Source organism: Trichoplusia ni, chromosome 9, assembly GCF_003590095.1.
Source record: "Trichoplusia ni isolate ovarian cell line Hi5 chromosome 9, tn1, whole genome shotgun sequence".
NCBI lineage: Eukaryota > Metazoa > Arthropoda > Insecta > Lepidoptera > Noctuidae > Trichoplusia > Trichoplusia ni.
Genome location: NC_039486.1, coordinates 15383272 through 15408676, shown reverse-complemented (window position 1 = coordinate 15408676; position 25405 = coordinate 15383272). Strand labels below are relative to the sequence as shown.

Sequence of the window (25405 nt, the reverse complement as noted above, 5' to 3'; positions counted from 1 at the left end):
GTTAAATAAGTTTAAACCGTATTTAAATCAAATTTATTTTTATTGCTGTAAATTGTTAGTAACACTGAAGTCAGCTGCGCAATGTTGAAACAAAAGCTTATAGCAGTACATCCGACAGAGTTTACTGTAGTCTGTGGTCAGTTAGTGTCGGTACTGTCGGTAAAGCAGAGTTTACTTAGCGCGCCTTCAAAAAAGGTCAGGAACAGAAAGTCAATACTTTTCGCAATTTCTTGCTTGCTTTAGATATTTCAGTTTTGGTGTAACTTATTTACTACAAAGTATTATTGAACCATTTTACATTTTTCGAAAGTATTTGTTATATATTTGCTTTGATTACCTATATTTTTTTTTATTATACCTATAATAATATTGCCGGCGAGCGGCGCCGCCTCCGCTGCACCGGAGGGGTCGACAATGAGTAATACCGTTCGTTTTTCGTGCTGAGTGACGTCGTGCAGCCGCGGCCGCCACTCCGCTCGCCTGCTCGCGCCTCGCGGACCGCAGTACGATACGGCGAGGACGCACGACAGGACCCGCCCTTCGCGATCGCAGCTTCTCACACTCGTGCCTCCCCGCACCCTATCGATCATTTTCGACACCGGTCTTTTTTATCTCTCACATAAGGAAACATGGATAGCGCCGACGCTCTCCTCGGAGGTCTCGCCAGCGGAGACACCGCACCGGTCGCAGACGCGCCGGCTGCAGAACCCACCATGAAGCGCGACCAGGACTCCACGGATGATTTCGAACACCTGGAGCGCGATGGGCGGCGCGAGGCGGGTGAGTCGCCGCAGCGCCAGCCTGCCGCTGCCACTCGCAGCTTCCTAGACATGGAGCGCGAGCTCCTGGTGGACGCTCCACGTGCACCCTCGGCCTCTGCCGACCACATCGCAGACAAGTTTACAGACAGCGAGTCTGACGCGGACACCGCCGGCGAGTCCCCTATGCACCGGCCGGAGCTGGCGCGGGCCACCGCCTACACGCCGGAGCCTCCTCTCGACCCCACGCCCGTGCTGGCACCGGCCGCGCCAGCTCCCGCCCCAGCGCCGGCTCCCGTGCCCAGTGCACCTGAAAAACCCTTACCGGAAGAACCGAAGCCAGCCACGGTACCCGAGCCCAAGCCAGAGACCCCAAAACCCGAGATCGTTAAACCTGAGCCAACAAAGTCGGAGCCGATTCTGCCGCAGAAGCCTGCTGCGCCTGAACCGTTGCGCCCCACAGCGCATGTGATCGAGGCTGAGGTTATCTTCTGCCAAATGGGACTTGGTAAGAAAAATATATATTTATTATTTTTTAATATTTATAACTTAAACATAATTATATCTGTCTACTTCTAAAATTCCTAGTTATGGTTAAAAACTGAAGTGATCTCATAGTCCGTGTCTGCCCTGTCGCTAACGCGCGGTGGTTTTTTGTGCTCTACGATGAGTGTTAAAATGGTTTTATTTGGAGGCAAGCACCGCACGCCACAGACCGTGAACAATCACATCTACAGGTGAACAATGTCCGCGCTCACGAATGTCTACACGAGTGACACCTCATCTAGATGTTTCTGTAGATCTAAGTGTGGTACTGTCTTTATGATTTTAAGTACCTACTGACTTTTTTAAAAATTCAGAATTCAGCTTTCGATGTTTTCCACTTATTTAACTTTTGACCATGTAAACGATGTCATAAAATACCAAATAATAGCCTTGTTGGCAGTCATCGTGATAGCTAATCATTAAGGATTAAACAGAATGATGTATAATAATATGATGAGGACAACAATGGGGGTGCAGGCAGGCGGCGGCGCGCTTGCGAGGGGTGGAGGAGGTCGGTTGCAGAGGTGGCGGAGCGGTAAGAGCGTTGACCGCGCTGCAGCGACGGCTAACGGCACCCACCGCGGGCCCACGCCGCACGCTGCAGACGTCCGCTCGCTCGCCGCCTGCCCCGACACTGACACCATTCATTATTCACAGAATGTCAGTTTCACTATCCTGCACCCCAACCCTTTAACATGTTTGTACGCTAAGTAGACAAGTGGCTCACTCGCGGACCAAGCACTGTCTGCTACCCACCACAATCTTTGTCCTACACAGATTGAAATTGATTATTGTTCATAATTATGTTACAAAAGGCTTCTGAACGATGAAATATTGCACCAAGATTTAACCACTTGTGTGACTCATCCTCAATCAGACTGGTATCAGTCGATGCATTATATTTGAAATTAAATACATCGAGGTCTTTTCGAGTACCTTGCAAAACAAGTAGGTAATCATATAAATTATAAGGTGTTATTTAGATGGAATATTCTCTTGGACTACTGAGAATTTTTAGTTTTAAAATTCCAAAATGTCTCGTCCCTTTTGATAACAAGTACTTAAGGCGAATTATAAACGTTCTGCGTTATATGTACATACGTTGATTTTATTTCTTTAAATATTCCGCGCTACGGTGTGTATCTTAGAAAGAATATCTTATCTTTTGTAAACAATACTGAAGGTATAAAATTAGAGTTACATTCACGTAATGATAAGCCAAGTTTGGTTTGTTGATACATTTACTAATTTTTTACCATTCATACCACAAACACATTGTGAAAATGTTGTATCCCAATAACATGCCAATGACAAAACAATATATATATAATATATAATATATCCGGGGACAACTCACACACGGTTATCTGATCCCAAGCTAAGCAGAGCTTGTGTTATGGTGACCAGACAACTGATAAACTTACTTATATATTTCTAAATTCATACATATTATAGATAAATTACACCCAGACACAGAACATATCAAAATATTAACAGTATTAATAGCATTAATACTGCTAAAAATCTTTTTGTTATCTGAAAAAAATGTCCCTCTGATGGGTTAGTTCAGCGAGACCGCGGCGTCGGCGCGTCGGCGGCGAGTGACGCCTGGTATGCACAAGCACGACGACGCCACCATCGCTAATTTTAGCATCGGTGAAGCAGCACCGCGCTGGCGCTGCGCTCACAAGCGCAACACCCGTTGAGCGCTCACGTCGCACGCTCACCAGCGCTCTGCTCTCCGCTCACAGCCAAGTGTTCCGAGTGCTGGCTTCACATTCATGTAGCGTCGTGCTTGAGCTGCGACTCTGACTCATAGTCGCGAGGACTTGCCTTTTGTGTGGACATTATAGTGCGTGAAACATGGGATCCGGAAGTGACGATATCTCACGTAAGTTTCACCACTTCGAATATTTGAGGAGGTTTCCTATTCCGTAAACTTATTCAACTTTGACTTACGACGCGATCATTGTTTGTTAATTTTATAAGAGTTCGTGCAACACATTTTACAGCTGCCTCTTCTTCTGCTCTAAATGTTACGTCAGCTCAGCTTCCGTTGTTAATTTTGGCCTAGTGAGTTCCATGCCATGCAGGAACAAGTTTTAGCAACATTAGACCCATTTGACATACTCGTTGGACGTCAAATGCGTCTTATGTTGCTATGAATAATATGAATACTTTTATCGGTATATAATGTCGTTTTATTTTTATTCTCAAACGATCTTTTCGTCCGGATCGACCTCGACGCTGTCTGTAAAATTGCAATTGATAGATTTCATTGATAAGCATCGTGATCAAGCTCTGATACACGGTTATCATATACACAGTTTTAATTGATTTGTATTTAAATTGATAAAGTTTAAATAATTAAATTTGCTTAGCGTACTCGTGACAAAAAAGAAGTGAACATAAAAAAGCAAGTTGTGTGACGTTAAATAAAATTTTGATTGTAAGCCTATTGCTACATATAGTATCTATGTATACTTTAACTTTCTAGATATTTGAAATTGATTAGAAAATGTTAGTTATACTCGAATTCTAGAATCGCTTCTGTGCATCAACAACCCTCCACATGTAGGTCGAGAGTCGTAGCTGTTGCCACTCGAAACTATACTAAACGCATGTATTCTGTTACGATTCGTTTCCGACCATTGGCAGTAGCTATATTTCTGAAGAACCGATACTATTATTTATTCCGTAGTAGGATCGAATCTTTATGGTCTTTATATATTGTAAATGTACTCCAAGCCTTCGTTGATGCAATGGTCCTATAATTTTGGTCAGCGTATTGTTTTCCTACTTATCATTATCTTATCTATCACATCTGTTGTTTTCCACTTGCATAGTCAAATTCTTGTCCATATCTTCCTGCGCAGAGTCCATACAACTGTGTTATTCAGTCCCCTCAATTGCAATATGTATGCCCATGCATTGTTAAGTTCATCGTACAGACTCGAGACCACTAATCTACGGTTGAAACTTAAGGAAATGTATTTTGCTGTACATTGAGTGAAAAAAGAACGGTGTTTACCACTTTTTCAAAAATCCATATCACTATATAATCGACTGCAGTAATCCGCAGACCTTGGGACATTGTTTTTTGGGCTTATTATATGATATATCGGCAAAATGCTACGTCCATTGCTCGGTTCTTGTGCACCCGTTGACCTATTTTTTACCTCTTCACAAAAATGTTGAGGCTCTTGTGACACCCTTGTGCGCAACACAATGTGACGTCATTTCTCTGCCACCCTCTTGTTTATTCGCTTGTAATGATGCAGACAAAAACATACTTTATAGAGGTGCACCACAACTATTGGCTTATCCTACGCATGGACCTTTTTACTACATAATAATCACGGTTCCGGTTGACCATGTAATGTCCAACTTATGAAGGCTTTCACGAATTCATAGTATTTTGTAAAATACTCTTTGAATGTGGGAAATACATTCAAACTTTTACTTTACCGCATACTCATCGGTGTTATTCGTCTGATATATTGATGATGGATTTTAAATGTTACGCAATAAAATTGGTCGCTATGCGATACGATGACTCGTACTGAATTCTGGAAAAACCCAGACATGGGTGCAATAAAGGCTAGGCCTTTGGCGTGTGGCGGGTAGCGAGGGAGGGTCGGGGGTGGCGATCGATACGCTACTCGCCAACCACCACACAGACACACCGTCTGCTCTCTTTATTTAAACGGATCACGTTGTTGCTAACCTACGAGCTTTTACATCCATATTAGAATTGAATGGCGCGAGTAGGGTTAGTCCGATGTCAATTTAATTTTACACGGAATGGACGAGACTGCATATGTACATAGGTGTGTATAAAGCTGGTCAGTATATAAGAGCGCACTTACCTACGCATTCATCCCAAGACATTATGAAACACACGCGGGTGCTTATTGGATTATACAAGCAGTCGCTCTGGAAAATCTACTCATTTTATAAATCAGGTAGATTTTTGCGGAAATGTATATTCTTGTTCTTATTCAAATAAGCCATGCGGTTAGGCAAGTGAAAGGATAACTTTATTCTAATTTAATGTATTCTAAGAAGGACACTAAAACTATATTAATTACATAGCAAACTTCGAAACTTCCCTGATGGCTACACATTGTAGGATTTATAGGTCTTAAAATCAAGGTTATGGAAAATATATCTCACGTTAAGCGCAAATATGCACCAGTAACAAATCCCGCGGGCTGTTCGATTGCTCAGGAAGTCAGGAACTGACCTCTCTACATTGTGGTGTTCTCGATAATGATGTCCTCAATGTAAAGATACAATGAACTTAAATAAGGAAAACAGTACGCCACGTCAGGTAGTCGATGACGTCATCGCGGCAGTCTCGAACTCGCAAAGGGGTATTTTTAACCGGCGCGACATGGCGTCGCTCACGTCACTTATGTTTAATTTACTATGAAACTTGGCCCTATTTTTTTCAGGTGTACCCTTACTACTGAGACAATAAGCTTAGATTCTGAATGTATGCATGCTATTTAAATCTTTTATGAAATCTTCAATGAAATTAGGGAATAAAAATGGTTACTTTTGCTTATTCGAATCATCGACTCAGTCTTTGGAAAGCTATGCAAAAAAAGTTCTTACATAAAATGAAATAATATATTTTTTTTAATTTCGCAATATTCTGCAGCTTCCTTTAATAATAAAACACATCCTTGGCTTTGTATAAAGATGCCTCCAATTAAACTGACTTTTGATTTACGATCATTCGAAAACGAGCGCATTAGTTTTTTCCAATAGTTGCCACAAGTTGCGGTTTTCTATCTAAAGTAACTCATTACATACTACTTACAAACTTGTATCGTGACTCATCTTGTACAATCATGTTGTAATAGCTAGTGTGCCAATAACTTGTCGTTGGCCGTGGCGCTATGAGCTTTGGGAACATCTACTCACTCTACGACAAACCCTACAAGGGTACTTTTTAGGGCTTGCATTTTATAACATCACGCGATCGTTATTATCGAGTTGTTTCCACAGTGACTCAGCCGTAACTGTCAGCTAGCCGTCAGCGTAGAGACCCGAGTATATGGATAAGTCAAAGATGTATAGGTCATATACTGGATGACTAACACGATACCATTGAGTATCGACCCACTCGGATCATCCAAAAAATATTCCGTTTCAATTGGTCTGATATACTCAACACGAATTTTAGTTGGTATAATTTTTAGAATGACAATGAATACAAACTCATGTAACTATGTAGAGAAATGTAAAAAAAAATTAGGTTATCACTTGTTACGTACTTCATACTTCGATCGGTTTATCTTAGTATTTGTACAAAGTTTTATCCTGGTTATATTCTTTTTGTGATAAATAAATTACCCATAACTTTTAGGCAGTTATCAAAATCACAATCTTAATATAAATTTGTAAACTATTTAGCAATGAACGATCCATTATCCACACGATTGTAAGCTAGATTCTAATAATAAGCTAAGAGACTAAGATGTAGCCTCGTTTTGTCGCCTAGTTGCCATGGCTAGACCACTTCATTATGTTACTACAAAAAGTATCACCCAGTAACATCAACATCTAGGTGAAGTTTATAACTTCAATCAAAGTTTAATTTTTAAGTGGTGCTAACAATTTCAAGACGGGAAAATTAATAAAAGTATGTAAAAACATGATTTATAAGCAAAATGTAAAAAACAAAATCCATTGGCTAAGCACATAAAGGCAGGAGATACCTGTCGGGTCATATAGATTAAAATCAGATTGGATTCTACTTAACTAAGGTAAAAGCACCTATTACGGAGGTATTTCGCAACATTTGAAAGTAAGAAACAAAAATAAGAATTTATAGGTATTTCTAAAGGTGGAAAAAAATTCTATCGTTAAAAGTGGAATTTATATTTTGTATTGCCGTTGAGACTATGATTGTGTTGATGATATTTCTTATTTTAAAGAATTATTTAAATAGTCTGGTCGATTTTCCCTTATACGGAGGTAAAATTTTGCTCTGATCCTATTACTGCGGTAGACGGCTCCTAATACGGAGGGTCAGAACTTATATTCATTAAAGTTCCGTACAAATAATATTTATTTAATAATAGTTATGTGTTAGTAAAAGTTTTTCCTTTTTATTGAAAATTGATTTTATTAAATTGTTAAATTATTTCCATTTTGAGTAACTCTGACAATGACATATAATATGTATGGGACCCAAATACGGCTAGGCCTATAATAACTACGGACATCCCTCTATAGAGCTACTGTTGTTGAGATCGCGTTCTGTAGTAAGTATTTTTTTCATAGTAATTCTGACCTTGATCTGACCTGATCTGAAATTGTTGAGAATCAATAGTATTCGAGGGATTAAATCACTTTCCCCGGCACCCGCAGTTCTACAGAACAACGTCTATGGATAAAACTGAAAAATAAGGTATAATTATACCAAGTTTCATCGAAATCGAACAGTTATTTTTCTCGTGATGCCTGAACATACAGACAGACAAAATAAATTTTAATCACATATTTGGGTTTGGTCACTCGCTGCTGTTTATTTTTTCAATATTTTCAGTGTACAGAATTGACCCTTCTACAGATTTATTAAATTTATAGATAAATGAATAGAACCGTAATAGGAGATCTTAGAACCCTACACGGAGTTACCTGGAAATAATTACCTCCGTAATAGGAAAACCACTCATTTTTTCGATAATCCTAATTCTGACCCATAAATATTTCGATAAACAAAAGAGTAAAAATGCCTAATCAAACATTAACAGTTTTTTGGCTCAGATTTGTAAAACTCAAGTCAAAATTTATACAAAATAAATGTTTTGTAATAAATCAAAATACACCTTCCCATTTTTGCCTTTTCTAAGAAACTAACATTTTTTACTCGACAGTTTTCATATTTAACTAGATTTCCAATTAAGAACACATACCTCAGAATATGGTTTTTAAGTTATGTGATTAATAATTATTTCAACTAAACTTGAAACTAATTGAATAAGTTAATCAATTGAAAGTTATAAACAATTAAACATGACCAGTACTTTTCCTATTTCGGAGTCATAACACCGTATAAGGATTAATTTTTAAAATTTGTATCGTATTACGGCGGTGTTTTATTTTTAAATTTTTTGGTAAAAAATGACTTACAAATATAAAATAAGCTATTTAAATAGTGAGTGTAATAATAAGAAAATGCTATAAATAACAAAAGAACAAACTCGAACGGCATCTTAATACGAAAAACTTAGTTTCTAAATATTTGTGTATTTACTTTTGTTGTTCCGCGTTTGTATGGAAACACGTCTCACGTCGATTACGTAACAGAGACTGATTGATTTTGTTGTGTTGTCTAAGTGCTATAATTGCAAATGTCAGTTAAGTCATAAAGTAAAAGATTTAGAATAAATAGTTTCGGTTTTGGTGTACCTACACTGAATAAAACGGGAATAAAACGCGAAAATATAAATACCACCGTAATAGGAAGCGATTTTGACTACCGCCGTATTAGGAGCGTTTACCTTATTTGGCGAATTCTAGAATGGAACACGATTACATTGATTAACCTGAACTTGGTTGGCACTTAGCAGCTTCTATTGTGAAAATCATGTAGTGCTTATTGTGCGCTAAACGAGTCTAACGTCAGCATCACGGTTATAATTATGAATCATCGCAACAACACACAAAAGGTAGCAGATAAGACGTAAACACTGCGCCGGACGCGCCGGCATCGCCATCCTTACCAAGTGTCATTGTTTGTGGCTTTGCCTATTTAACCTTGAAGCGGTTACTTTACCACGTTAACGTTTCAATTTGAAGGCTTTGTTTAGAGTTTATGAGAGGATTGCACTTTGCAGGTGAGCGCAGCTCGGCTCTTGAAATTATTTCATGTATTCTGCTGTGGCGCAATGAGTGACCTGCAAGCCCGTTTTTCACGCCGTGTTCATAGGTACAAGACATCGTCATCTCCTCTGACGCGACCTCAGTTTATGTTCCTATTAGAATAAGAGTTAATATTGACTAATATTTGCTTGCACCACTTTAACATACAAAATAATGTACTAACCGCACCACGATCTATAATATAACATTGTATGTCGCCTGACTAATTCCGAGATCGTGGGCTCCTGGGTGTCGGGTGAGCTGTGCCTATAGCGTATGCTGGAGTCGGGTGGTGGTGGAGCTGCGGCATGTAGGGGTGCTGGTTCATATGCCGAGCCGGGTGGTAGGTGCGCATGCGTGCGGCGCGCGCGGGGAGGGCTGCGGCGCGGGGCGGCGGAGGGCTCGGCGCGGGGCTGCGCCGCCAGTATCGACGCGAGAGTCCGGCGCGGCGCGCGCTCCGTCCGCCGCCTATTTCTTATTCACGCTCCGCGTTACGTAAATCGACAGCATGCCGGACTCTGGGCCCTCCCTCTGCAGCGTCCTCAACCCGTGTAAGTGCCCCCTTCCCCCGCGCGCCGACTTCGCTTTGCCCCGCTTTCCTCTCTGTCTGTCGCGACTAACCCGCTAACGCGCAGCCTTCTATTGCAGATGCCTGGTTCGACCCGCAGAGGCTGCACCCCGAAGGTGAGTGGTCGTGGCAAGCGGAGGGCAGAAATACGTTTAGGTGGCGCGCCGCCAACCCGGCCGCCTGGCCGCCCGGGCAGCGCGCCTCGCGCCCTGCGGCCCTGCACTGTGACCCACTGGCGCACTCGTAGTGTTTGTGAGAGCTCGGTGTTGACACTTCTCCAGTGACATAAACGATAACTGCTCGTCTCGGAGACTTGCGGACTCGGTCGCCAGTGATGGTGGAACTTGCTTACGGTGGTGGTGATTGTGATAATAAGCGGGTTTTGGTGATGGCTAGTTTCTCTGCACATTTCGGTCGCGTTTCTAGATGCGGACTCTCACAAAGCCACAAAAAAATAGCGGTCACCGCCGCCAGTGACAGAACAATAATAACTCCGCGTGTCGAGTCAAGGTTTGACAAGACCGTCCTAAATGGATCACTATTATTTAATAAGACATAATTTGCAACGAATTACGTCACATAATGAGTCGCCAACCAAGATAAAACGTAACACAATTAGCTCCTACGAATGGCACACATAAGAATGTTGCTGTCAGACCATGACTAAAAATCACTTAGGAGTCGCATTTTTATACTGTCATTGACCACGAAATCAGTGAAAAAATTCCACTGCATCGTCGTGTGTATTTATATCTGTTGTATGGGACAAAAAGGTGCATATATGTGTGCAACACGTACTAGCTAATTGTGTGTCGTCACGGCTGCGACAACGACGCGACGGGCGGTGTCTTGATAAATCAGATGCTTCATATGATAAAGTACTGTGGTGTATAGAGCGGTATGGTGCCCGCTCATAGTCTGAATCTTGAATGTCATTAATATTGTGATGATAATGAATGTGTGGCGACGCATGCGCGGAGCCGTGCTGCTCACCCCGCAGACATCAAATCACCGGCCAAGATGAAATTAGACTTCATTTTAACCGATGCTAAGGCCGGCAACAACCTGATTTATAGCGTTTGACAAACCGTCGGCCGACTTGTCCGAATTAATATTATTAATATAGCTAGATCGGTTATAAGATAGCTTTTTAATTATCGAATCACTTTGGCGACAGATAGCGGCGGCGTGCCAGAAAATATTCCATTATTGGCATATATTGTCTGCAATCGTTACCCATAGCTTTAACTTCTGCTCTTTAAAAGCATTATTTTTAATGGGAGTAAATTAGTTTATTTCCTATTAGGGAGAGTTCCTGCCATTCCCAGACACTATTTTTTTGCACTTTGTAATGTTGCAAAACAGGTACTTCTTTTTGAAAGCAGACCAATGTATATCGTTTTAATTTAATTAGTAACCAACGCCCCAGAAGTGACCCGACGCGTGTCCCCTCGTAACCTCGCCTCGGTAGCCTACCTTAGCTCGCCACGGAATGTTTTAACGGAAGGCTGGTTTTGCTTTGTTTCCTGGTTTTCTATGCGGCTAACAAGGGAAACTCGATCGCATAGCGGAGGTCGTAGGAATCCTATAACCTGTTGTAGGTATCTAGAGTAGGCAGTAGTAGGTTCTAAGCGTATCTGTTACAGGCTGACAAGTTTTCCGTACAAAGCACTCGTTTAGGTGCCAATCCTCAGTAGCTAAACATTACCTCCGAACTATGAAAGTGTCATGATGAACAGGACAGTCACGGATCGTGCGCGTCCTTGGCAGTAACTGAATGTTTGTGAACAAAAAGCGTTGCTCGCGACAAGCTGCGCTCGTGGACGTGTCTCGAGCTGTGTATGTCATTTAGGATCTTTATTACCTAGCGGGATTGTTTGCCTTACCTACCCGGCTACTATGTGACCTCATTCTTAAGTCATATTTCATCGTTTTCTTATTGATTTCGCCTTGGTCTTAAACTTGCCAAGTAATTATACCTTGACTCGTATAGTTCTTACCGTCTTTTTATGTAGTCTTTTTGTGTAATGTTTTTATGTAAGTAAAAGAAAGATCTTTTTATCCCCCAACGCAATAAAAGAGGCTTATTATTATAAAGTCTGTGTGTAGGATTGAGTTATCGGATTTTAGCGGTAAGAAAGGATAAGAAAGGAAATACATTACAAAGATTGTGTGATCGGAGTGGCTCCTAGATATAGTTTAGCTCGTCACTATACGTTGTTGGTACTTATCAAATATCAAAAAAAAATAATCAAGGAACGTTATAACCCTTCTGCGCTCCACGTGGTATTTATCCGTACCCACGCTATACACGCCATGTGTCATATATATCTTACGTTCATACGCTCAGTTTACGACGATAAAGTTGGGACAAGTTTTAAGATTGGTCGACAAAATTATATTTGTTGTAATAGTTATCATTTCAAAATGATGATAAACAGCATTGCTCCGAGTTTGCGAGTAAGAGTTACTTTGAACTCGGAAATTCAGATAGCCCATTTATTGAGAATCATATACCATCACGCTACGATTACCAGGATCAGAAACGGGGAATATTTGCGTGCACTCTAAAACAAAAATACTATTTAAAATAATCCCAACTTCTATCTTAAGAACGAACAACGAAGTCGCGTCCATCACCTAATTATAGATAGAATGCCTAGAGCACCGGTTAGTCAATGTTTACATGTATGTTTAATGATCTTCTATGGCCAATGTTGGTTAAATGCATTAATAAATAATCACTGCAAGCATATTCCAAAAGTAGGGTGGGTAGATGAGTTGCTTCCTCCGCAGCTCCGGCACAGTCCCGGTGCCTAGCTTGTGATAAGCCGCGGTGTCGCTCTGGTCTCACACTTGTCAGAGACAGATAGGTGATTATGTTACACATACCTACTCTTGTTATCTTATTGGTTTCATAAGAGCAACTCTTGAATACAGTGTGTCTTGACTAGAGAATACAATCGCAATCATATTTATCTATCCAAAGATTGAGCTATATGGCTAGTGAAAAAAGATTGAGTAATTCCTTAAAAAAACATCCAGCATTTCAAAATATGGTACTAAGTATCAATGTGTGTAAGTGCCATTTTGTTTTCATACAAAATCAAACAGAAAAAAAACTAGTGTTTTTGATGAGAGTCAAACATACTGAAAAAACTACGTTGAATTTCGAAAAAAATTGTCTGCTTCATTGCTGCTTTCATAATTCAATGCTTAATGTAGGTCAGGTTATTGCCAAGGCGCAACGGACTGCGGAATTTGAACTAGAATTGTTTGTGGCCATTTCGAAAATCCCGAATTTAGCCAAGAACCATCCCGGGATTTCGGGGCCTGGAAACAGCCGGGAAAATTGTGTTCTCTAGTTTGAGTAACATTTATAAATTACTAGCTGACCCAGCAAACGTTGTTTTGGCATAGTTCAGAAAAAAACATTATATACGAATGAAAGGAAGTGCCTGCAGTGAAAAATAGATGTTGTCCGATTCTCAGACCTACCCAATATGCACACAAAATTTCATGAGAATTGATCGAGCCCTTGCGGAGGCTTTTATATAATTGATTTTGGTTGTACCTACAATGCATCAAAATGACGGTTTTAGTGCAAAAATATTACAGCAAACTTGAATATAGAAAACTTGTCAGCTGTCCCAAGATTACATTATAATTCATCAGTTTTTCTAAGTAAACTAATGTCACGCAAGCCTCAAGCCTTTTGTTTCCATTTTTTGTCTTGCTCAACACATTTATGGCTGTGATTAGCACTAAGCACAACATGTAAAGCACACACATTCCACAGCTTGTGCCGATAGTAAAAATAAAACCCGTATCTAAAATTTCTTTGGTGTTGCAATTAGATATTATCGTGGACTGCTTGACCAGACTATCGCCGAAGACAAAGAGTCGTTAGTTTACGTTATCACGGTTATTTTCCTTTGTTAAACGTTTCTATTTGCTTAGACCTATTGTGGTAACATTATTTTAATGATGCCTTACGTTTTTATTACATTTATAGGTTTTGAACTCTCTTTAGATTGAAACAGTCGTGAGGTTAGTGTATAATGTGCTATTGAGGGGAGTCATACAACGATCATTTGTGAAGGCGAGCGTATGTTGCGGGCGCGTGTCTGATTCCGCGACGCCGCGCGCTGCGGGACTGCGCGTTATTTTTACCGCTGCGGTGTCGGCCGCAGCGGCCGGTGCCGCATGGCGGTGGCAGTGTCCCCACGTCCACTCATTGCCGACATCCATTGTCTCTCTCTTACATTTTGTAACCGCTTTCATCTTTACGATGATCTGCTCTATATTTTTTTCCCACTTTCATTCACGCGCACCAATCCAGTACCCCGTTCCGTTTGATTGATCTAGAGATGCAGAGCAGGTGCGGAATAATGTATGTAGTGTGCAGATGTATGAGTGAATGAGTACATATTGTGCAACCAGACTGCACACGGTGACTGAGTTGGTCATGTACGTTTGGCTAGTAATCGCTAGGTAGAAATCGTCAGATCGTGACATCATATACGTAATAGTTGTAAGGTGCAGAGATAACTAAATATTTTGAATATTACGCCTAACTCAAACTGACTACTGCTGTCTGCTATTATAAAACGATTTAGCTTAACAAAAGCGGAGAAAATATATTCCAGATACACATTATATATGGCATGTGCCAGTCAATAATCTTGTGATGAAATCTATATTGAATTAAAACGTGCAGTCTTTATTGAGTTAGCTTTAGCTATTACTATTATTATGCTCATGATCATTAATAACTGCTGAGCTGTAGTGGCATAGAGGCCTACTGGAATATTTTCATTTTTTGAAATGGATGAAATGTTCAGTTCCGCACTAAAACAACTATTTAGTAACGTCTCATAGGCCCATTTTATAAAGTAACTTTTCTAATAAAGTTACTAAAACAAACACAATTTAGGGTTCAAAGATAAATATGTTTCATATCTGATATTAATGTACATGTACAGGCTACTTCGAAAAACTTGAAAGCGTGATCATGAGTTGTGTAAGTATGATCATTTTAAGAGCTCGAAGCTTGAAAGTTATTTTCGTAGCTGTTGGTTCCATATTGCTGGTTTGATATTTTACCTCAAGGGTGTATTTATATACAGTAAAAATAGGGACTAGGGGATGGAATTTAGTATTAAATCAAAAAGGTCAAAGTATCTTTATTGTGGGCATATGTACCTAAGTTACAGATCTTTACAATATACAGGGTGATTTTTTAGTCGTCTTACAAAAGTAGCCCAGTTCATGTATCCGACGTAAAATACCTCTAGGCGCGTTTTTTTTATCATCTACTAAGGTAATAAGTACGAAGAAAAATTGAAACAAGAAAAATCTGAAAAGTACTCTTAAAAATGATAAACCGCCGCCGCCCGCGCCCCTCGCCGTTGTTTCTGCTGTGTTTCTAAAAAACTACGAATTGCATCATAATATTGAATAAAAATTCATTTTAAATTTATTCAAATCTCATAAATACCTATTTTTTTATCATGAACGTGTTCTAGTCATTAGATACATGAACTGGGCTGCTTTTGTGAGGTCTAGCCTAAATAATTTAAAAAAGTCCCCAAGGACACTTTAAAAGAGGATGAAGTCGCGAGCACCGACAGTAATGACATCTATTCCGATCGAGTTTTGTTTGTCCTTAGTCTGATTGTATGTTGTGGATCGTTGTAGTAACATTGGTAGTATGCAACTTATTGATAAGGCAATTATGAGTGGATGGCATTGACCGTGCGTGGAAGGGTGTGCGGCGCGGGCGGGCGGGGCGGGCGCGTCTGCCAAGTGCGGGCGAGTGCGCGAGTGCGTGCGTTGTGGCTCGCCGTTGGAGTGCAGATGAGCGCGCCAGAGCTCGCCCGCGCCACGATAACGAAAGCCTTTCCCCATGCGGTGTACGCAGCCACTTTCAATTTCGACGCTCTCGCATCCAACTCGCTGACGGGTGATGCTGGAATGTTGTATGTTAAGTGAAGTGTTGCGGCACCGCTACTAATGCACCGCTACGGTCCTGGCACGTTGATGCGTTTTCTATAGACATTCTTCTTCAGACACGAGTCATTGACTAAAATCCTGATAAGAAAACCAACTGATGAGGCATAAACTTTATCGAGATAATTTATTTATTTCATACTTGGGTACAATTTTTTTTATTGAGAGACATGCATTGATTTATATTCTACGAGAAGTTTTTAGAATATTAAAAGCTACAAAGGTTTTATTTTAATATTGATACGATTTGACGTCGAAGGAAAGCTGAAAGTGTGCAGGTTCTCAATTATGCTATAAATATCTATCCATTGATTAGTTTAGATTTATTCTAAACGGCATCCGGTCTATGTTGATGATTTTCTTGGTACGTTGACATCGCATGGTAAAAGGAATCTGAATGAGAGCGTTTATGTGAATGGATGGCAGTTAAGTATTAAGTTCGTAGGTGTAGTAGTGCACCGCGAGAGTAGTGTAGGCTATGTAGCGGGCGGGCGCGCGGCGCGGCGTTCGACAGCGAGCGAGAGATCGGTCGCGTGGCGGGCCCGAGTCGCCGCGGGTCACCGTCACGATGACGTGTGTAGAAAGGTAGGGCCGCGTGGCGCTCGCCATGTGCGCCGGCCGCCGCAGTCCGGCGCTCGCTCACTCCCGCGACATGGCGCGCCCCAAGCACTCGCCGCGACACTCCGCGCAGTACGAGCCGCTGCCGCCCCGAGGACCAGGTATACGCCGCCACGTCACCCGGCTCGCGCCCGAGCGAGGCCGGTGCGACAATAACGTCTGCCCTCCTACACAGGACTTGGCGGACTACTTTCGGGAAACGGTGTAGTTTTTTACGCGTACTTTAAGTTTTCTTTCATCTTTTATTAGGTTTCATTCTTAATCTTATCAATAAAGTGCGATAGTTCAAAATTGAATTTGTTCGAAACACAAACATCAACAGCTGCTGACGGCATATGGTTGATTCTTTCGGGTGCGGTTTTTGTATTATGTTAATAGCTTACTGACAATTAATATTATCGTATCGTGATATTGTGTCTTTAATTCAACGAGAGAGACGACACCCGAAAACGGATAACGGTAAATTTTACCAACTCCATTGATCACATTGGACGTGTACAGCGTATACGGTTGTTTAAAAATACATTTCTTCATAGAGATTGGTTGTTTGATAGATAGATGAATTAAAAACGTTACGTACGCAGTCGAGATCGAGAATACGATATTAATATAATTATGTTACGGATTGCCTTTCAAGAATGGAAATGGGAATTTATCGCGGGCATGTTCGCATCAAACTGGTTTCACTGATGGGAGCGAGAGCAGTGGTGGGCATGGCGGGCTAGGGTGCTGACGCTGGCGCTGTTGCAGTGGAGTCGCTGATCTACTGGCGCAGCGCGGCGCACAGCGGGGCGGCGCTGGGCGCGGGGCTGGCGCTGCTGGTGGCGCTGGCGTGCTGCTCCGTGGTGTCGGTGCTGGCCTACGCCTCGCTGCTGGCGCTCTCCGCCGCCGTCGCCTTCCGCATCTACAAGAACGTGCTGCAAGCGGTGCAGAAGACCAATGACGGACATCCATTCAAGTGAGTCACGCATTCCTCAAGTTTTCTGCCCAATATCATCACTTTGAAGTTAGATTATTAGATGATGATAATATTACATTAAAGTGATGATATCAGATTATTAGATGAACTGAATATGGCAGAATTGTTATTGCCTTAATAAAAATGATATCGGTAGGCTTTCTCCCAACAGCTTTGTAAGTGGATATTTCTAATTTCATACAATATTATTAAATCATTGGCTCTGATTGCGAGCTAAATGATAGACTATATTTTTTTAGGTAAGCTAAAACTAAAGTCCTCTTATGGTTATTCGTAGTAAATCCGCACTGTCAGCAATGCAAGACCGGCACCGAGCCATGACATGTGCGCGCTACGCTGTTGTGTGATAAGCTAGTTATCAACATCGAGAACACGCGTCTTTGTAACAACTTGTATAGGTAGCAGTATTTACTATACTAAATACGAATTCATATCATTCGAATGAAGTTTATTGGTAGTTTTCAAAGAACAAATAGAAAAAATGCAGCAATATACTAACAAATTTTCATGTTTCCATTGATATTTGAAGACCCACATGCCTTTGAGCCCTATCGCTTAGGGCATCGTGTGTGAAGAAGCCATAACAGATGGTATCGGACGCACCTGTGCGCACAACACACATGTAGCAGTCTCTTATGTAATCATAGCGAGTGTCTCGGGTGAGTCGCCCTCTCGTCAACTCGTCGCAATGCGCGTACTGTCCGAGCTCAGGGAGCAAGCCTCATCTATATTCTAAACGAATTACAAAAAAGGTACCAACTAGTTCATTTACGTACGGAAATCTCGTAATTCTACGTCTGTTCATCATAATAATAAATAATAGAAGTGGAATATATTTATATATATCACAACGTGTTGAATTGGAAACTTATGTTTTGACACATAATTTCATGCTGTCATGATGTTTTCTTTCAATGAATAAAGCTATGGACGATACAGCTGAGTAGGCGGTAAGCAAAACTTACAAATTGTCTACTGACATACTTAGAATGATGGTGACGTTAACTTTTATATTGAGACATTCAATTTCTAAAACTAGTTCAAATAAAATTAGAAAGTAAGTCTCTAAAGTTTCAATATTGTCGTTTTGTAAAGCAAGTGAACGGTATCCGTGAGGTAAAAACACCGGTATCTAGTTTTGTATTGCAGTACTCCTGTCAGATTAATCAGAGTGCGTTTTATAAATGATAGTACATGGAAGGTATGTTTGTAACGCGCTTTCCGTGTTATTGTTAGATGGCTGCTGCAGCAGGACATCAGCGTGCCGGCCGAGCGCGCGCAGGCGCTGGCGGCCGCCGCCACCGCGCACCTCAACGCCGCGCTCGCCGAGCTGCGCAGGTAACAACACCACAGCTTACTCTTCCTACAACCGACGGTACTTCTCCTGGCCCTCCCTTTGGGAAAAGGCTATGTTCAGGCCGCAGGCTCAAAGGGTAACTTAGGATACTTAAAATATTGTAAGTGCTTGTTATTTATTTATCCGTGGTATAAGGATGATGTATTTGATGTTGTGGCGACTGTTTAATCAACTTAAAGAAAAATAATGAATTATTTTTCAGACTTTAAGTGATGCTACTGGATACAATACAAATGAAATATTTTAGATCCCTTTGTCATGATATAGAGTTGTAAAGAGTAGTGCACATTGAGATGGCATTGTAGGCAGTAAGGATTGTCGCGTGTTGCAGGTTGTTCCTGGTGGAGGACCTGGTGGACTCCCTGAAGTTCGGCGTGCTGCTGTGGTGCCTGACGTACGTGGGCGCATGCTTCAATGGCATCACGCTCATCATACTCGGTCAGTGAAAAATAATGAGTTTATAATCATTTACATGAGTTATCTATTCTAAATGACAAAATAAAAAAGTGGTAACTTTTTGTACGATTACAATAGCCTAAAACAATAATGTGGAAGTTTCTACACTAAAAGATCTGGAATACTTATTTTTTACATATGTAGTTAATATGTAAAAAATACAAAAATATAACCCACTATAATACATTGGTTTACAATCCTCACTTGTAGGATTCCATATGAATACCAAAAAGACAAAATGTAATTGCGTTAGACTAGATCATAGATTCACTAAGTCCTGTTCGGTGAGTTGTGACTGCGACTATTGTTGTATTGTTTTAATAAGTACACAACAAACACACTTGCACACTCGCTGCAAGTGTCACGCACACTTCACACTCCGAGTGGTTCATGAAACTAGCTATATTTAATTTAATACTCTCATAAAAGTCGACTTCGTTTCAACAAATCTATATAATAAAACGTGACACCTACGCTATCGAATTCTGCAAAATGTAAAGTATGTCATTGTTCATAAATAAGAGTGTCGTAAGTGTGCGTCGCTCATGACTAATATGCTAATCAGCATCTGCCCAGACAACACTATAATAATAGATACTATACTAGTTTCTGCTGACCAACGAAACGATGGATGGATTGCGTGAAAGACGATATGGCTGTAAAGAGTGTTTCTTGCAAGATGACGGCCGATAGGAAGGTATGGAAGAAGATGACATGTTGCGCCGACCCCAAATAAAATAATTGGGATGAGGGCAGGGGAATGATGATGATGACTAGTTTCTGCTGTAGGTATAGAATTTTAATCCCTAATCACCTTATTTCGTTTAAGCCATACTTACTAAATATAACACAAGTGTTTTAACTCGAAACTTGAGAGATTGTACTTTCTCTATATGTTACTCGTTTTTGCTCCGATTATGTACAAATAGTACCTGTTGAAAGAGAATCTGGTCATTATAAAAAAAAATAGGAACCAGTTTAACAAGTATATGTTGTTTTTTAATTATAATACATTTTCTAACACTAAGTACGATACTCATTATTGACCACTGCAACAATCGGTTTTTATTTTACACAGAATAAAATGACTTAAAAACGAAATCCATTAAATAAATGTTTCTAATTGTTACTTTAAATGTTTTCAGGATGGATAGCGTTGTTCACTTTGCCTAAGGCGTACGAGATGAACAAGGCTCAGGTGGACGCCAACTTGGAGTTTGTTCGTGGAAAGATCAACGAGATCTCCGCAAAGTTAGTATTGTGACTGTAGTGTGTAGCTCAGGGCTGAAGCCCGCCGCTCATGCCGCTCACAGTAACACTGTGCAGCTGGGGGGGGGGGGGGGCATCTGACCCTAGTTATCGAAAATGCTTGCAATTCATTTTCGACCAAAACATCTCGTTGTTGATGTGGAGGGACATGATGCTAAAAACTAATGATATTTATTGATGCTGATAGTACTGGCACGTAATTTATATAATGACCGCTTCCAACCAAGCAAGTTAATACTTGGTTAATATAATATAATGTTAGTAAAGCCTCAGGTCGAGGCTGGCCTATGCCCAGCAGTGGGAGGACAAAGGCTGTGCATGATGATTATGATGATTGATCCAAGTGCTTTATTTAGATTCGCACCTATTTAATTCTTAATTATTCTAGGACGACTAGTTAAAAAAATATAATTAGTACCTCCACATCTAAACTTGAGCGGAATGGAATCTGAAATTTTCATGAAACAAAGACCCTAATCAGTTAGCGAGCCCCGCTCAGCCATGGTCCGCGGTAGTAACGCAGTTGTGTCGCAGGGTCCGCGCGGCGGTGCCGCTGGGCCGGAAGGCGGAGGACAAGGACAAGTAGGCGCGCGGCGCGGCCTCACTTCACTGTTTGTTATATTTATTATTATTGTACTATTAAAGATAACTACTTTACGTGTAAAGCTTTATGAGACGAGTCATGCGGAGATTATTGTATTTGCTTTTTGAAATTTTAAATTAAAATAACTGTCGAACCGAAAGAGCTCTTTTATTTCTATGCATGCTAAATAACCCTAAAACTGAGTCTACCATCATCTCTTAAAGTTATACTTTTTGTCTAAGACAGACAGTCTTGAACTGTCTTCCAGCTGAAACTATACATATTATTATTTTGTCTTCGACACATCGCAGGTAATCCGTGCGTGACATAACTTTTTTTTACTTGGAAGGCAATCTTACAAGATTGTTTTGCTAATGATGCCTTATACTCGAATTGATTTTGGACAGTTCTTTTTGACTTGACTATGAACTCTGAAGCACCATAATATACGTTACATGATGTCACGAATATATATTTAATGGTCGTCATTTTGACGACACTATTTGATTGGCTACCTGTTTCTTGTTTGAATGTGTTGTCTAATAAAAGTTATGAAGTGCATTAGGTGCCCAAGCTGTTCACTCTTAATGCGGACTCCCACCTCTTTCTTGCCTTACCTGGCTGGCTAGAGACGGGTCGCTAGAGCACGCTTGCGGTGAAAGTCTGATGGCGTAATAAAGAGAAATCCCATTGTGCTGCCTATCGTGGCGGTATAATGGAAGGCCATAAAAATAACATTAGGGTACCAATAGCCTAATAGGGTATCTACCGGTAGCCCCTGGTAGAAACCCCATCACACTTTAGAATAAAGTTCCCAACAAAATCCTGTGTACCTTATGCACGCCTTTTAAGAAGACCGGGTCTCTTCCCATGCATGAAAAGAGATAAAAATAATAAATTTACTCTTTGAATTTAGCTTACCCATGTACTTGACTTATTCTGGCATATATAAGCCTTCAGGAAGTCATGAGATAGACAACCACGAGAAGACTAGACGCACTTAAAAAACATGTCTATTGCAAGTACTCTGCTGTGCCACAATCTATGGTAGATTGTGGCACAGCAGAGTACTATGGTAGATTGTGGCACAGGTGATATCAGCAGAATTGGAGTCAAGTCTTTCTGCTTCTCAGTAAATTGATAGGTATGTAGTACCTGAGAATATAGGTGTTCATTATGTAGTAATATACATCCTCTTCACTATGTCCGCCATGTCCGGTTACAGGCAGGGACCCAGACCTATAAACAAACTTAACTTCTTTTTATTAAAAAAATGGTTCGAAACAAGTATAATGTATAGCTTGACCACAACCGCTGTACCGCTCCCTAGTTAAGCGCGGCGAGGCGGGGGAGGGGTAAGAAAGAGTATGAGTTGACACGACATTGTTAGTGTCGGACGAATCTCATGATATCATTTGACAGTTTAAAGGTGGAACTGCAGTTGTATGAATTCTAAAATTATTGAAATTCTCTTTATAAACGTTTTTGACTTTATACGCCAATGATTAAAATGGATATTTTATATTAAATAAGTATACCTGAATGATTCATTTAATTAATTTCGTTCATAGTATTTGCGAAACCTGTGATCGAAAGACAAATAACCGTGATATTATAAGAACACTAGCTGACGCAGCAAACGTAGTTTGGCATAAAAAAAATCTAGTTGTATGTATTTTTTAATGCCACATTATAAAAAAATAAAAACAAAAAAAATCGTCAAAAAATAAAGTATTTTTTTAGTGTGAGCAACCCTAAACATTTAGGGATATGAATAATAGATGTTAGTCGATTCTCAGACCTACTGAATACGCATATAAAATTTGGTAAAAATCGGTTAAGCCGTTTCGGAGGAGTACGGTAACTAACATCGTGACACGGGAATTTTATGTATTAGAAGAAGATAATATTGAAATTAAATAAAATTTATACTCGATGTAATGGTGTTGGCGGTGTTTTATAGAAGTGGTTAATGAGAGCGAAAATGACAATTCAATATATTTTTCAAAAAGGAGTAAAGGTTATTCTAAAATAGATTCTGTTTCATCGTCCTTTTCGCCATCGGAACTGGAGTCGGAGACGTTTTGTAAATTTATTATAAAAGGTTCGATAGTGTCATCGAACTTACTATCATTATCCCAGTAACTGTTTTCAATTTTTTGGACGTGGTCTTCACATCTCTGGCATTTTTCTGATGTGAACTCCGAAAACAATTTGGTCAATATGCTTATCTTTTCATCTAGTGAAGAATTGATATGGTTTTGGACTACGTTGTTTTTAATATCAGCCCAAACCAACTCTACGGGATTTAAATTGGGATGGTACGGCGATAAACGGAGAACAGTATGACCATAGTAGTTGCAGTAGTTCGTCAATTCTGTACAGGGGTTCTTTTTGTGTATTATTGATAAGAAGTTGCAGTTCAGCTTTTCGCATGGTTTGTGAAAATTCAACATTGTGGCGCCGCAACCAGTCCTGCATTTCAGTTTTCAGGCTTGCTATGGTTGGCTTCTTCTCAACCTGAATTCTGTGGTAAGACGCGTTGTAAATTACTATTACAGAATTCGGCAGTAACTTATCTTTTAATTTTTCATTCACCCACTTGTAAAATGTAGGCCCGTTCATGTCTCCATGACAGTCGCCCGTCTTAGCATCCGATTTGAATATCGTCAATGCACCATCAACCAAGCCATTTCGACACCCAGCGTGAAGAATCACCAAACGTCGTCCTTTCCCAATATCAGTGTGAATTCCGGGTTCAGACGATGACTGCCAACATTTACTCGCGTTATGGCTAGCGTTAATATAAGTTTCATCAAGGAAATATATGTTGCGGTATTGCATTCTATAACTTCGGATTTGTGTCAGGTATTTTCTCCTCCACATTGTAATATTATTATTTATTTTATTTATTTATTAAACTGTTTACATTATACTTACTTGCTTTGCATAAACCCCACTAAACTGTTTGCACAGTTTGTCTGTAGGCGTAATGACTTAATCTTATTAACTAACAATTTTACAATTAAACTTATTCTATCTTTAAGATAATTAGGCTGCTCTATAATGAGATGTCACTTTGATTTGCATTTTTTGAAACTATTTTTGACTGTAAAAGCTTTCTAAGATATTCTCGTCCGCAATCCAATATTCCATCTTGTCTCAAACTTGATAGTAACTTACGGATACTTGGAATTTGTTTTTTGAAATCGTAAAACTGATGAATTTTTCTTCTGATAATTAATAAATCAAAATCATCAATAACATATTTTTTCTTTATAGCCTTTGGTTTTTTTGGAGAATAAAATTTTAATTGCATTAAATTTCAGTGGATGAGTTACCCGCTTTTACTATATTTCTTACGGTTTTTTCGCAGTATCCCGTAGCATCCGCTACAAGTTTCGCAATATTTGCATCACTTTTAAATTCAAAACTTTCTTTGTCTGCTTTTCTTTTCTTAAAATACTCGGCCACCTTAAAAATATGTTCTGCATATCACTAGCGCTCGACCCATCTTGGAATATGTACTTCATGTGCATCTGACACACACAGTCCGAAACAAATGACACTAGCTAGAGCTGCCGCCGTAAGGGTTGGCGGACGACTGACACATCGTGTCGGCCGGTTCCCTCCCCCGCCTCGCCGCGCACATGCCTGTGCACTTGAAATGTTGAAATATATGGTAGTGGGGCTATCTACAACTTGCTAGTAAATAGCGTACTGGTAGGTACGTGACGCTCCACGAGATCTATTTCACTGTTTCCTTCAGTTTATGTTTTTGAGATATAAGAAAAAATACGTATCCAGTATATTTAGAAATCTGTCTTACGGACTAAACAGACTTTTTGTCAAATACCCTAATATAATTTGATCCAAACGGTAAAAGAAACATCAACAATTTTTAAGGTTGTGTAAAATGCTTTGTTCGACAAACAGGTTGTTCCTCCAACAGCTACTTACCTAGGTACTTAATAAGATTACCAGGACTTGAGGATTAACACAGAGATCAATGGTTGATTGACGAATGACGCCGTTAGTATTCGCCAGCAAGTAGCGTATACTATAAAACGATTGTTTAAGATTAACACTAAGCCCTCTTGATTAAAGTTAAATAAAGTTCAAAAAAATATTATTTTTATTATTTATTCAGCGATTTAGCTTGACTAGAGCTTTATAATGGAACAAGAATAGTATGAATCGAAACCCATTAGTCGATTCTTGTAATAAATTGGATTTATCTCAACAAAAGCATAACATTTTAAAGTTTTCACATACATTTAATCCTGTACTATTTTAATAAAAATTGTTTTAAATCTCGATTCTTTTACTAAAACCCAAGCGAAAGTTAACGGATAGTTCTATTGCTGTCTGTGGACTT

At 40.0% G+C, this 25405-nt stretch overlaps 1 protein-coding gene and 1 long non-coding RNA gene across 10 annotated transcripts; one reads left to right on the top strand and one right to left on the bottom strand.

The window, feature by feature from the left end:
• The first annotated feature begins 176 nt into the window (after positions 1-176).
• LOC113497813 (reticulon-1-A) lies at positions 177-21187 on the top strand. 8 transcript variants are annotated; one of them, XM_026877563.1, is made up of 8 exons: positions 177-195; positions 625-1266; positions 9834-9869; positions 17134-17341; positions 18599-18700; positions 19051-19157; positions 20321-20426; positions 20979-21187. In XM_026877563.1, the coding sequence occupies exons 2-8, from the start codon at positions 630-632 to the stop codon at positions 21028-21030; spliced, it is 1248 nt and encodes a 415-aa protein (XP_026733364.1). In that variant the 5' UTR covers positions 177-195; positions 625-629; the 3' UTR covers positions 21031-21187. The 8 variants fall into 8 exon arrangements, with proteins under 8 accessions (XP_026733364.1, XP_026733363.1, XP_026733366.1 ...); XM_026877562.1 differs by lacking the exon at positions 177-195 and having other exon boundaries at positions 211-1266; XM_026877568.1 differs by lacking the exons at positions 177-195; positions 625-1266 and adding an exon at positions 2946-3195.
• LOC113497817 lies at positions 21061-25200 on the bottom strand. 2 transcript variants are annotated; one of them, XR_003400930.1, is made up of 2 exons: positions 24988-25200; positions 21061-22266 (listed from the first exon to the last, which is right to left on the bottom strand). It is a non-coding gene; the product is annotated as an uncharacterized LOC113497817 (long non-coding RNA). The 2 variants fall into 2 exon arrangements; XR_003400929.1 differs by lacking the exon at positions 24988-25200 and adding an exon at positions 22566-22729.
• Positions 25201-25405: the final 205 nt, after the last annotated feature.